The sequence below is a fragment of the Schistocerca gregaria genome, chromosome 5, assembly GCF_023897955.1.
Source record: "Schistocerca gregaria isolate iqSchGreg1 chromosome 5, iqSchGreg1.2, whole genome shotgun sequence".
Lineage (NCBI taxonomy): Eukaryota > Metazoa > Arthropoda > Insecta > Orthoptera > Acrididae > Schistocerca > Schistocerca gregaria.
The window spans coordinates 100,445,660-100,461,074 of NC_064924.1; the positions used below are offsets into that span (position 1 = coordinate 100,445,660).

The window sequence follows — 15,415 nt, forward strand, 5'->3', positions numbered from 1 at the left end:
ACTTTACTCTACCAGATTCCAACAGATACTGCCATTTTACAAACATACACTACCAGTAAAAAGTTTTCAATCACCTATCCCTACAATAGATTTGTGGTTAAAACAGTGATTTTGTTTTAAATATTGAAATATATTGTCACATAGAAGAAGGTGTAATTAGATGAATGATGAACACTAACTTCACTTACCGAAGGTTTATTCAGCACTTGCACATACAAGAGTGCGGAGCTAACTGCTTCCGGCCAGAACACATACAGTATATAGTGTATACAGTTACAGAACATTACAGTACAATGATTCTTGACGTTTGTGGATGCTTCTAGAATATACTGGAATGGAATATAGAAATTAAAATTTTACAGTCCAGGTGGGTTTTGAACTCGCGACCCTCCATGCAACATAACCACTATACTACAGTGACTGTACTTCTCATCTTCTTCTGTGACATTGCTCTGTCTTCAAGAGAACAGCGTCTTGGTGTTGTTTCCTCCTAGTCCAGGAACGAGTCATCGGTCCTACATACTCAGACTCCCGATGGCTGATGTTCGCCCTGGTGATGAACTTTCTTTGCCACTATGAACAGCATCGATCCCATACCAATTGTCATCTGTGTGTAGTTCTGTAGATGCTCTCTCATCATACAGGCGAAGTACAGGGTTAGTCATCAGAGCTTTTCGCAGCATATCAAAAGAATCTTGTTGAGCACCACCCCAGATAAATTTAGCATACGCTTTTAACAACTCCTGGAGTGGCCTGGCTTTGATACAAAAGTCTTTGATAAAACAATGGTAATAAGAACATAATCTGAGGAAGCTTCTCACATCTCTAATACTTTTAGGAATAGGAAATTCCGTTATAGAGCTCATCTTTTCTGGGTCAGTCTTCCTTGGTGCTCAAACAGGTTCCTCACACGGCATTGTAGGAAAGTAACTTTACCTGGGTCTTGCCTTTTTCGCCATTTTAAAGGGAAATGAAGGACGAGAGATTGTGTTCAATGTCTGTTTTACTTCCTCCCTTATAACGTCTCGAAGCTTCTTGGTTTTTTGCTCGCTGTGCAATCCAAGTGCCTCCTGAACTTCCTCTCTCACTATCTGATGAAGAACACTTGAGAAATCAGTTGCTTCCTTCATCACAGACATCGATGCGATGTTTTGAAGCCATTCAAACTTTTGTGTGTAATTCTTTTTTGATGCATTGTCTTAATATACCGGCACCATTTTATGAAGTCGTCTGCTGTCAAAACCTCATTCAGGAGAAGGGCATGATACATGTCCTCACCAACGCCCTTCACAAGATGTGCAACATTATCTTCCTCCTTCATTCTAGGATCCACTATTTTACACAGGTCCAAGGTGTCTTGAACGTAGCATGCTGTAGTTTCTCCTGGATGCTGTTCCCTGCACTTCAACAGCCAGTTGAGATGACAGTGACAACTCAATACATAGAACTTGACAATGAAGAAGATGATGAAAAATGAAACTGGGGCATAGCCATAACAGTTTAGAAATTGTAGTTTTTGCATAAATGTTTTGCTTACTTTAAGTTGTATACAGTTGCAGGTGACAAACTGTTAAGAAAAACAGTCACTGTAAAAACTTAATACAACAGGAAAACCACACGTACGAATACACAATTGTATATTCTCTTCAAAAACCTGTATTATGATTTAGAAACAATATTTATATGTATTTACACAGTAAAGAACATTCCTTATGTTTAACAGCCATAATAATAAAAAACCCACTGATGATGCTGAAACTGCAGTGAAACATGTCTGGACAAAAACAAAATTGTGTTTTGGAAAAGGCAGACCCCACTCAAAAACATATATTATTGTTAAAACATATGGTATTGTTAGACAAAAGAGCTTCAACATCAAGATGATTATTTCTATTCTCTATCAGGCAGCCTTCAAGAACATCCTTTCCAGATGAAAATGCAGTCTGAACATAGCTCAAAAAGTTCTTCACCTCAAAACCACATGATTTCTAAAGTCACAGAACTGAAAAGTTACCCAAGTGGTGGCAGACTGTTGTAAATAGTGAAGGAAAATATGTTATTGATGACTAAAATCTCTGTTGTGTGTATCTCTTGTATTTACTACATTTTTGGTAAAACGTTACAAACTTTTGCACCAACCTAATATAATGATCATGATGCAGTCGGCAGTAAGAACAGATAAATTATATGTAAAAATACGCTTGTTTTCATGTGAATTTATGTTCTTAAAGCTGTGCATTAATCTTGTTCATGTATGTCTGTTGTAAATTTGTTGCAGAACAACATCCACTAGATGCAGTGAACATTCTTTCGCATGCCATGAATGGAATTATGATGACTATTGATCTCTTTATTGTTGGACATCCTATGAGGATTTCTCATTTGTATTTGCCTCTGTGCTTCACAGTGGTTTACTATGTTTTCAATGGGATTTACTACCTTGCAGGTGGTACTGACAATTTTGGACACACATATATTTATGCACTTCTCAATTGGAAGAAAACAGGTTATGCTTTCTTAGCGTGTTTCCTGGGCCTTATATTTGTTGCTGTAGTGCACACGGTATTGTCAGTCATAAGTTCAAGATGTAAACATTTTGCAAAACCACATCAAATTCAGAGACTTGATGAGACAAATATACCTTGTTAGATAATCATATTAAGTGATATTCTAGGGGTACAAGTGTGTTTATAAAAATGACTGCACATACTGTGTATAATATTACAGTATTTCACTGAATGTGGTGTATTCTTAACTACAACCTATTAAATAAAGGTTTGAACTAATGTAATAGCGTGGTATATGTGATAGTCTGAACAGCCAGACTGTGCATCTGTGAATTGTTATCTGCTTCACATTTCTGTATCAATCAAATAGCTCATCATTATTTATCACATTTTTCTTTCTGTGTTTTTCTGTGTTTTTCTTTCTGTTTTTGCTCTACAAAATCTGTTAAACATACAATTATCAAAACAGATTAAATATTTGTTTGTGTGAAAATGAGTACATTCTATACTTGACTGTTGTTTGTCATCACTTGTAGTTAGTGTTTAATTGTAACATTTAATACTGTATTATTGTTCACTCCAAATGTGGTCTCTCAATCCCATTTAATGTCAAGGAGTTACTTTCTACTGTCCACACTTCTTTTGTCTTATGTACTGTAAAACAAAAGGCTTAAAATATTCATGTCACTGTACTTCTAACCACCCAGTGCTTAGAATAAAGGAGGATGTTTTCACACTGTTAGAAAGGGAAATGATCTCAGTTGTTTCTCCAGTCCTCAGTTCTGAGTGACGTTTCCCTCACTCTTTGTTATTCTTTATATCTGTCAATGAATTAAAAGATGTAGTTTTTTTGAAATTGAGTAACACCTCCAGTATTGCAGTTGCATATACTTCAGTGGTTTTCTTGTAACTTAAACTTTTATTTATTGCTGTCTCCTTAATTGTGTGACTTATTGAATACACATTTTCAAAGTAAGAATGCTAAACAAAGTATTAAAATGCACAAATAAATAAAAACTGAACTTCAAGAACAATGTATATTTAGTAAACAAGTTAACAGAAGTTAAGATTGAGACAAATGCAAAATTAATTTCTATTGATGTATGCAGCTTGCTCTCAAGTACAACTGGGAAAGATGGGATAGATATTGTCACAATCATTATATTTACACCACCTTAATACAGAACAGCAGCTGAGCAAAGTTAATACAGTAGAATGTTGTTTAAATCAAAATTATTTCTGCTTCCAAAGGAGCTATCATAAGCAAACAGACGGTCTGGCAATGGACTCATCTTTACTTCTTTCCAAGAAGAAATATTCCTGGACAAGTGGGATACAGATTTTCTTATGAACAAACCACTGGTACACTGTGTGTATTAGTGTGTATTAGTATAGATATGTCAATGATATTCTCTGTATGTGGAAAGTCTCCATTAGACAACTCCAAAAGTGATTAGAAAATATGAACCAGTGCCATACTAAAATAAAGGTCATTATGGAGTTAGGGGGTTGCAACATTTATTTCCTAGACATCAACATACAGAATACAAGCAACATAAATATAAAATTTATCAGGAGGACTCCTTTATTGACACATTCATTCCAACTTCCGCTCAGTGTCCAACAGCGTACAAACTTGCAGCATTCTATCACATAACTCACCATCTCCTTTCTATCCCCATGTCCCAAGACTATGACTGAGAATTTAATACAGTAAAATCAGTAGCTACAAATAATGAATCTGAGTCAAATACTGTTGACAACATGGTCAATAAAAGTGAAGATGCAAGCCAAATCGTTTTGTACTCATGAAAAACACAAACAGTGTAATTTACGTATTATAGGCAAAACTTCTGGTAGGACATTTTAAAGGCAACGGATTTCTCTGTTTTTCTGTCTCTCATATGTTAGTTAGGTCTACCTTCAATTCAAAAGATAAACAACACACCATGATGAAAAATGGGGTTTATAAGATGATCTGAAAAAAAGTTAGTCCTGCTATGCTGGACAGACTTGAGGATCAATATGTGCAATAGGTTCAGAGAACGCCATAGAAGCAGGGGATTAAAGAAGCCAAACTGCTTAAACAAGAACCATAAATCCAGAACATATGTAGACATCCCACAAGAAGAGAGAAATAGTGCAAAGCTTACTCAATTAAAAAAAAAATTGTACCCCACATTTACTATTCAATGACCAAATTAAATTTAATTATTCACCTCCATTACACAATGTTAAAACCTCTATAGAGAAGAATAATGTAGGTGCCTTCATTCAAAAATGGATGATCCAAATTAAAAAAATGGAAGCTCTAGGTAGGAATATCGGGGATGGGGAGAGAAACAAACACTGTCTGGTGGAATGTGTTGGAGCTAGACTACCAACAGGTGTAGCATCAGGATATTGTGGGGCAAGGAGGTTGGGGGAAAAATGAGCAAAACAGGAGAGGAGGGGGGAAAGACAGTCAGATGCATTGGCAGTGGGCCTCAACTAAACAGGGTGGGGAATGGGAATGGGAATGGGGAGGAGGTGATAGAACAGAGGGGGTGGAAACTTTCGGGTGGAGGGTGTGGGGACAGTATGTTACTGTAGGTTGAGGCTGGGAAAGTTACAGGAGTGGGGAATGTGCTGCAAGGATAACTTCCATCTCTGCAGTTTAGAAAAGCTGTTGGTGCAGGGAAGGATCCAGATGGCTATGATAGTGAAGCAACCATTGAGCACACTTGATTTCAATGGCTGCTTCACTATCTGAGCCACATGGAGCCTTCCCTACACTACCAGCTTTTCTGAACTGTGCAGATAGGAGTTATACTTAAAACACATTCTTTACTCCAGAAAGTATCCCAGTTTCAACCTTCTGCAACATACAGTCCCCATACCCTCCACTAAACAGTTTCCACCCCCTCTGTTCTATCATCTTCTCCCCATTCTTATCTTCCACCCTGTTTGGATGCAGCCCTCTGCCAGTGCATCTGCCTGTCTTTCCCCCATTCTTCTCCCTTCCCACCCCCCTCCCACCCCCCAATCTCTCTGCCCAACAACCTCCTGACACTGCACCTGTTGGCAGTCTAATCTCTACAGACAGAATTCGTCTCTTTCCCCAACCATACACCTCTATGCCTTCCCCTTTCCTGCCCCTTCTATATTGCTGCTTGTATTCCACATGATAGTTGCATTCTGGCCCAAGACGCTGAAGTTAGACGCTGAAGTTAGACGCTGAAGTTGTCGGTCGAATGCACATAAGGTGTGCTTGCTTGTATGTGTGAATGGTGTCTCTCTCTCTTTTATTGATGAAGGCTATGTCTGAAAGCTTTATGTAGGCATCTTTCTAATTGTGCCTGCCTGCAATTTGACATGTCTTTTGTACAGTAAGTAGCAATCTATCTTTTCCTACATTGTTGTGATCCAAATTCCCATTCCGGTGCACATAGATCTGAAAATGAGATTTTAACCGTAAACTATGGTCATACAATAACAATAAAGTTTGTAACCCAAGAAAAAAATTGTTTTTAATTAATGCAAGAGAACAACTTTATTTTTAGATTTAGATATACAAATAGTGGAGATATTTTTCTGTACTAGTTAATTTTTATCACGTTTTTCAACCAGTTCTGAAAGCTTGTTGTATTGCGAACTACACCCACGTCCATAGTCTGCAAACAACTATGAAATGAAATGCATGGTAGAATATACTTCTCACTATACCAGTTATTGGAACTTTTCCTGTTTTTTATTTAACTATGAGGCATGACAAGAATGATAGCTTAAATGCTTATATGCGCACTGTAATTAATCTCACCTTGTTTTCATGATGCGAATGGGAGTGCAATGTATTTGGGTCAACTGAAAGTTGTGATCTACCCATCTGCTAAGAACCACTATATTACTTTGTTGTGTTGGGTGACATCACAGTGGTGCAGTGTTTTTGTCAGATTGTCTTTGTAGATGATGTGTTGCAGTATTTGGTGGTGCTCCTTTTTGTCAGGGGTTTTTGGTGCAAAACTGTTTGTTAGGTATCTTTTGTTAGTCATTTGACTTTGTTAGCCAAGTCTGAGAGGTTGTCAATGGAAAAGTTTATGCTGGTCCGCTAGTGAGTTACTTTGAGTTTGTGTGTTGTGGGTCATGGACTCTTGCTGTGGTTGGTATTGTTAGTGCTGATTGTTTTTTATGGACAGGAATAGTGTTTTTCTTTATTTTTCCATATTAGATACGAGGGGAAAATTAAGAGCAGGTCAGAATCGATGATGATGCAAGCCTTCATGAATTTTAGGGTTTTTGTTGTTAGTTTTTGGTAACTGTGTTGTAGTGTTGTTGGAAAGTATTGTGGATATTGTTTTACCACAATTTATTAGGTTACATTTTTTATGTTATTTGCTTGAAAAGTTTTGGTCTGTTTTACTGAGGACTTTATTTTAGACAATGAAACAATATATTGTCTGCTGTAGACTGTATTGTGCTTTATTAAAATCGATGTCAATTGCACATAGCTATCGATAGGTTTACAATGTTCGGAAGTAAGGGCATCTTCTTTGACAACATTGCAATACCTGTTTTAGTTGTCAGGCTGCAGCACTTGGAGTATGTTTTGATTGAGTGGGATTGCTGGTATTAAAAAGGTTACAAGCATGATATGTGATACATGATATTCCGAATGTGCTTGATAATAGTGCATGACTGAAATTAGCTAATAGTGTGATATTCCACAATACAGACTATAATGCACAAAGTATTCTGTTATTAAACACTTAGAGACTGTGGAACCTCCTTGGAAGCACTCTCTTCACGTTACAGTGTTATGAGAAGGGACGTTGCTACTCACCATATAGTGGAGATACTGAGTCACAGATAGGTACAACAAAAAGATTCTCACAATTAAAGCTTTTGGCCATTAAGGTCGGTCAGGAGCATCAGTGCATGATGGTAGTGGCGACTGGGTAGAGGTAACAAAATGGCTGGGGTGGATAAAGGGAGGGATACTATGGTGAGGGTTGTGGACAGTGAAGTGCTGCAGGGTAGGAGGTGGTCAGGGGAAGGGGGAGGGGGAAGTAGCGGAAAAAGAGAGAAATAAAAAGATAGGTGTTGTGGTGGAACGACAGCTGTCTAGTGTTGGAATGGGAACAGGGAAGGTGCTGGATGTGTGAGGACAGTGACTAATGAAGGTTGAGGCCAGGAAGATTATGGAAATGTAGGATGTACTGCAGGGAAAGTTCCCACCTGTGCAATTCAGAAAAGCTAGTATTGGTGGGAAGGGTCCATGTGGCAAAGACTGTGAAGCAGTAATTGAAGTGAAGGACATCATGTTTGGCAGTGTGTTCAGCAACAGGGTGATCCACTTGTTACTTGGCCACAGTTTGTCAGTGGTCTTTCATGTGGACAGACAGCTTGTTGTTTGTTATGCCTATATAGAATGCAGCACAGTGGTTGCAGCTTAGGCATGAGGTAAGGGATTGGAAGCAGGGTTTGTGTAAGGATGTATGAGTATATTGTGTAGGTTCAGTGGATAGTGGAACACCACTGTGAAAGGCATGGGAAGGAAGTGGGCATGACATTTCTCATTTCAGGGCCCGATGAGAGGTGATTGAAACCCTGGCGGAGAATGTAATTCAGATGCTCCAGTCCTGGGTGGTAATGAGTTACAAGGAGACTGCTACTCTGTGGCTGGATGGTGGGACTTGGAGACTGGAAAGATAATGCACAGGAGATTTGATTTTGTTCAAGGTTGGGAGGATAATTACGGTCATTGAAGGCTTCTGTCTGACCTTCGGTATATTTTGAGGGGGACTGCTCATCACTGCAGGTGAGATGACCATTTGTGGCTAGGCTATATGGAAGGGACTTCTTTGTATGGAACAGGTGGCAACTGTCAAAGTGGAGGTATTGCTGGCGGTTAGTAGGTTTGAGATGGATGTAGATTCTGTTGTAGCCATCTTTGAGGTTGAGGTCAACATCTAGGAAGAAGGCTTGTTGGGTTGAATAGGACCAGGTGAAGCAAATGGGGGAGAAGTTATTGACATTCTGGAGGAATGTGGATAAGGTGCCCTCACTTTCCATCCAGGTAGCAAAGATGTCATCAATGAATCTGAACCAGGTGAGGCTTTTAGGATACTGGGTTCTAGGAAGGATTCCGCTATGTGGCCCATGAATAGGTTGGCATAGGTTGGTGCCATGCAGCTGCCCATAGCTGTACCCCATTTTTATTTGTAGGTAGTGCCTTCAAAGGAGAAGTAACTGTGGGTGAATATATATTTCGCCATGGGGACTAGGAAGGAGTTTGTTGGTTTGGAATCTGTCGGGCATTGGGAGAGGTAGTGTTCAATACTGGTAAGGCCATGGGTGTTAGGAATGTTCGTGTACAGTGAGGTTGCATCAACAGTGACAAGCAAGGCACTGTGTGGAGAAGGAACAGGAACTGTGGAGAGTCAGTAGAGGGAATGGTAGGTATCTTTTATATAGGAGTGTAGGTTCTGGGTGTTGGTCTATGAGAGCAGAGATTCTCTCAGTGGGGGGCACAGTAACCAGCCACAATGGGTGGTTAGGTCTTGGACCTTAGGAAGCATGTAGAAGGTAGGAGTGTGGGGATTGGTAGTGGTGTGTAGAGAGATGGACTCCAGGGAGAGGTTCTGGGGTGGGCCTAAGGATTTGAGCAGTGACTGAAGATCCTGCTGGATTACTGGAATGGAGGATGATAAGGTTGGGATCAGTTTTTAGATGGTGGACTGTGATTCTTTATGCGGATGTAAGGTTAGTTTGCATATTGAAGGATTTGGAGAATGGTGGTGAGGCAAAGTTTGCACTTAAGATATTCTTGAAAGTTTGGGGGCAATGGCGGTGGCCCACAGTTGGATGGAAGAGTGAACTGAGTTAGACAAGTTTCAATATTGGTCTTTATTTGATTCTGATTGGTAGGGAATAAATTTACCCACTGTAGGAACCAGGAGAAGGAGAGAAGTTATTTAACAAGTCCTGAATGATTTAATTTGGGAGTGGGGCAAAAGGTGAGGCATCTGGAAAGGACTGATATTTCTATGGTGCTAAGGTTTCCACGTGAAAGGGCACTGCCAAACTGTGGCCAAGTAATAAGTGGATCACCCTGTTGCTGGACATGCTGCCAAACATTATGTCCTTCACGTCAATTACTGCTTCCACAGCCTGTGCCATATGGATCCTCCTCACCAACACCAGATTTTCTGAATTGCACAGGTGGGAACATTACCTGCAGTACATCCTACATTCCCAAAATCCTCCTGGCCTCAACCTTCATTACTCACTGTCCTCACCCATCCAGCAACTTCCCAGTTCCCATTCCAGCAATAGACAGCTGTCACTCCACCACAACACCTGTATTTTTATTTCTGTCCTTTCACGCTACTTTCCCTCCTCCCACCCTCGCACTGCCCCGCTCTCCCCCACTCTCCCCTGCCCTTCATGTAACTTGCAGCACTTCACTCTCCACAAATCCCACCATACTATCCCTCCCTCTCCCTACCCGAGCCATCTTGTTACCCCCACCCAGTTGCCACCCCCATCAAGTAAAATTATTGCTGTTAGATATATGAGTTGAGTTGCATGTGGGTTCCTCACTTCAGGGCTTTGTTAAAGCTGTGAAGGTCAACCAAAATTTACAATAACAATGATTTCAGTTTTTTTTGTCCTGTTGAATGTTGAGAAATTTGTGTGCTTGATTTTTGGGTTAATATTTGTCATCAGCATATATTCAACCACTCCTCCCCCTCCACTCCCCTTCATTTTATTGCTATAGTCAAATATTTTGTTTGTTGTGTATGTTTTTATGTGGCGTAATGACTGGCATCATGGTTGCCACATTGTGTATGCTTGAATTAAGGGTGTTTACCATTTGGTGATATCATGGAGCAAAGCAGACAGGTGGTATCACAACTTTTGGTAAACCCACATACTCCTAGCTTACTCACTTAAAGTTGGTTCTCAGTACTTTGGAAATAAGTTTTTATGGCATAGTCTGTGCCATTTCAGTTTTTTCACGGGTCCCTGACACTCTCATGGGTCAAACAAACCTATGACCATTCATGCTGCCCTTTTTTGTCTCCCTCAATATCCCTTATTAGTGCCATTTAGAAAAGGCTTGAGCAGTATTCTAGGGTGGTATCCATTAGTGGTTTGTAAGCAATCCCCTTTGCAGGCTTAATGCATTTCCAAAGAACTGGATTCTGCCATGTGCTTTATCTTCAACTGAGCCAGTGTGACTTCTACATTTCTGTTCCTACAAACTGCTATACCTAGGTATCTGTACGAGTTGAATGGTTCCAGCTGGGACTTGTTAATATTATAGTCATATTTTATGTTTAGTGAAGTGCTAAATTTTACACTTCTGTACATTTAATGTAAGTTACCAATCTTAGCACCACTTTGAAATATTATCAAGATCAGACTAATATATAAGTAGGTTCTTTCAGACAGCACTTCTCCACAGATGACTGTGTCATCTGTGAGAAGCTAGAGGTTACTGTTAATCATGTCTGGAATGCCATTAATTTGTAACATTAACAGCAAGGGAACCAACGCTCCACCCTGACTTACATTTAAAGTTACTTTATCATCTCTCACTGTGACTGTCCATCCAGGATAACAATCTGTTTTCCACTACCAAGAATTCATCAATCTGATAACAAATTTTGCTTCATATTTTTTGGAAGTTAAGAAGGACTGCATCTGCTTAACTGCTTTGATCTGTAGCTTTCATTGTGTATCTACATGAATAAATGTATAGTCCTGAGAGTTTTCAGAAGCTCATTGCATAAAACATATTTCGTAGTACTTAGCAGTTGTGATTTATAGTTATTGTATCATCTGTTATAACTAATGCCTCTTGTTACATTTATTAAAAACAAAGATTCCAAGACTTACCAAGCGGGAAAGCGCCGGTAGATAGGCACAATGAATAAAACACGCAAGCGCACACACAGAATTTCGAGCTTTCGCAACCGGCGGCTGCTTCGTCAGGAAAGAGGGAAGAAAAAGGAAAGATGAAAGGATGTGGGTTTTAAGGGAGAGGGTAAGGAGCCATTCCAATCCAGGGAGCGGAAAGACTTACCTTAGGGGGGAAAAAGGATAGGTATATACGCGCGCGCGCGCACACACACACACACACACACACACACACACACACACACACACACACACACACACACACACACACACACAGCGCGCGCGCGCACACACACACACAGCGCGCGCGCGCGCGCACACACACACACACACACACACCCATCCAGCCATCAACACACAGACACAAGTAGACATATTTAAAGGCAAAGAGTAAGGCCCTTACTCTTTGCCTTTAAATGTGTGTGTGTGTGTGTGTGTGTACATACATATCCTTTTTTCCCCCTAAGGTAAGTCTTTCCACTCCCAGGATTGGAATGGCTCCTTACCCTCTCCCTTAAAACTCACATTCTTTCATCTTTCCTTTTCCTTCCCTCTTTCCTGACGAAGCAGCCGCCAGTTGCGAAAGCTCGAAATTCTGTGTTTGTTTTATTCATTGTGCCTATCTACCGGTGCTTTCCCGCTTGGTAAGTCTTGGAATCTTTGTTTTTAATATATTTTTCCCATGTGGAAGTTTCTTTCTATTTTATTTACATCATCATTAATTTGAACCCAACAATTACGTTTGTTACATTTATTTATTTTTTTACACATTTAATTCCGTAGGACCAAATTGAGGAGCAAATCTCCAAGGCCGTGGAAGATGCCAGTACATGAAATTAAACATAAAATTAATAACAGATAAAATAAAATGTTTATGAACCCAAGAAAGTGCAGCCATAAGTTTAAGTAAATGCAATAAACAATATAACTGCGGAATCAGCTTAATGTTTCACGGAACTGCTCAACAGTATAGAATGAGTGACCCACGAGGAAACTCTTCAGTTTTGATTTACAAGTGTGTGAGGTTACTGCTACGATTTTTGAATTTTTATGGTAGTATATTGAAAATGAATGCAGCAGTACAGTGCACACTTTTCTTCATAAGAGTTGAGGGAATTCAATCCAAATGCAGATTGGATTTCTGCCTGGTATTAACTGAGTGAAAGCTGCTAATTCGTAGGAATAAGCTGATATTGTTGACAAGAAAGGATAGTAAAGAATATAGAGGCCAATGTCAGAATACCCAGGCTAGTGAACAGAGGTTTACAAGAGGTTCCCAAGCTTAAAACTCTTATTGCTCGAACTGCCCTTTTCTGAGCCAAAAATATCCTTTGAGATGGGGAAGAGTTACCACAAAATATAATACCATATGACACAAGCGAACAAAAATAAACAAAGTAGATTAATTTTCATGTCTAATGATCAGTTACTTCCTTCAGACACCACTCAAATAGTAAAAATGGCATCATTAAGTCTTTGAACAAGATTCTGAAGGTGGGATTTCCACAACAATTTACTATCTATCTTAACACCTAAAAATTTGAACTGTTCAGTTTCACTAATTCCCATTCTATGAAATTAGAACATTGGATTTTGTTGAATTGTGTGTTAGAAACTGTAAAAACTGAGTCTTGCTGTGATTTAATGTTGGTTTATTTTCTACAAGCCATGAACTTAAGTCACGAGTTGCACTGTTTGAAACAGAGCCAATGTTGTGTACAACATCCTTTACTGCCAAGCTAGTGTCATCAGCAAACAGAAATATTTTAGAATTACCTGTGATACGAGGAGGGCATACCATTTATACAAATAAGGAACAGGAGCGGCCCCAACACTAATCCCTGGGACAACCCCTATTTGCCCATCCCCCTCGTCAGAGCCATTTTGAGCACTGTGAATAATGACCTTTTGCTGTCCGTTGCTAAAGTAAGAGGTGAACCAATTGTGAGCTACTCTCCATATTCCATAATGCTCCAAATTCTGTCCCAATATTTTGTGATTGACACATACCTTAGTTAAATCAAAAAATATGCCTAGCATTCAAAACCTTTTGTCTAAACCTTACAGAGAAAAGAGAATACAGCATTTTCAGTTGTTAAACCACTTGTAATGCCAAACTGTACATTTGATAGCAAATAATGTGATATAAAATAATCAGTTATCCTTAAATACACAGCCTCCTCAGTAACTTCAGCAAGCACTGATGGCACAGAAATAAGTGTAAAATTGTTAGAATTATCCTATATCCTATTCTTGCTTTTTATAAAGTAGTTTTACTACCAAATACTTTAATCATTCAAGGAACTGACCATTCTTAAAGGAAAAACTACAAATATGGCTAAGTGCAAGGTTAACATGTGAAGCACAGTACTTTAATATTCTGCTAGGCACTCCACCATATCCATGAGAGTCTGTAGAGTCTGTAGTCTTCAGTGGTTTAATTATTGACTCAGTCTCTCCCTTGTCAGTATCACAGAGTAGTATTTTGCACATCAATCTCGGAAAGGTATTTTCCAAAAGAGTTATATGATTCCCTGTAGAAACTAAGGTTTTATTTAAGTCATAAGCAATGCTCAGCAAACGATAGTTAAATACTGTGCATACATCTCACTTACCAATAACATAAATATTTTTTTAATATGAACTGACTATATCATCAACCTTGTGCTGCTGACCAGACAATTCCTTCACAACTGACCATGTGATTTTAATTTTACTCTGTGAATTAGTTATTCTATTTGTGTACACATACTCTTTGCTTTCCTACTAACATTTTAAGCACCTTACAATACTGTTTGTAATGGGCTACTGTAACTTGATTGTGACTACTACTAACATTTTGATATAACTTCCACATTGTTCTGTTTCATATTCTTATCCCACTAGTCAGCCATCCAGGCTGCCTTTCACTGCTAGTTCCCTGTTTAGAATGTTGTAATGGAAAGAAACTCTCAAAGAGCATAAGAAATGTGTCAAGGTAAGCACCATATTTGTCATCTATGTTACTGGCCTTATAAATATCCCACTGCTCTTGTTCCTTAACGACGTTTAAAAAAACACTCTGTTGCCATTGGGTTAGCTTTCCTACATAGTTTGTAAATATATATATATATAACATTTGTTTGAGTACAAAAGCCTTTAGGTGTAATAATTGGTGCATCATGGTCTAAAAGGTCATTCACCCTTTTACTAACAGAATGCCCATCTAGTAATGAAGAATGAATAACAATCTGTCTGGCTATGCTAATCTTCCCCTGCCCCTTGGTGGGAAAAATCCCAGCTGCATCAGATCATATGAGTATAGGAGATCTATCAACATCCTTTTTCTTGTACAATAATATACAAACTTAATACTGAAGTCATCAAATATAACTAATTTATGGTACTTAGTATAAACTGAACAAGAATCCTCTTTAGCTTTAGCAAAAATACTCTGGCACCAGAGTTAGGGGACCTATAAACAACAACCATTAGAAGTTGTTTCACTAAATTCAACTGCTCCTGCACAACATTTGAATATCTGTTCAGTGCAGTGCTATGGTATATCTACGGACTCCAATGGAATAATATTTTTTATGTACATAGCCACTCCCTCAGTCCACAAAGAAAAAGCAGCCAGCTAATCTGTATCCTGGTAAAGGAAACCTCCGAACTGTCAAATTATTTAAGAGGTGGTCCGATACACCAATAATGTCAGGATCAACACTTATAAACAGTTCACTAACTTTATCTCTAATACCGCTTATATTTTGATGAAATATGCTAATTCCTTCTCTGTTTGGATACCTGACCATCTCTGAAGGTGATTTCTGTGTCAGAGGGACTTCCTTTAAACTGACTACAGTCTAAAGAAGGTGCAGCTCTAACACCAACTACCACAGAAATTTTTCCATGAATGATCCCACCACCACCCACTACACAGTCATCTATAAGCCTTGAGAGCCTCCCCTTTCCATACCTATTGAAGTGCAGGCCATGCCTAGTGAAACCCGATCTATTGATAG

At 39.1% G+C, this 15,415-nt stretch overlaps 1 protein-coding gene across 1 annotated transcript in view; it reads left to right on the forward strand.

Annotated features, from left to right (window-relative positions):
• LOC126272850 (protein rolling stone-like) overlaps window positions 1–3,237 on the forward strand; it is a 221,785-nt gene extending 218,548 nt beyond the window's left edge. Inside the window, exon 5 of the mRNA XM_049976062.1 lies at window positions 2,279–3,237. Within this exon, the coding sequence (XP_049832019.1) occupies window positions 2,279–2,649 (371 nt within the window). The 3' untranslated portion in view covers window positions 2,650–3,237. The remainder of the gene's footprint in view (window positions 1–2,278) is intronic.
• Window positions 3,238–15,415: the final 12,178 nt, after the last annotated feature.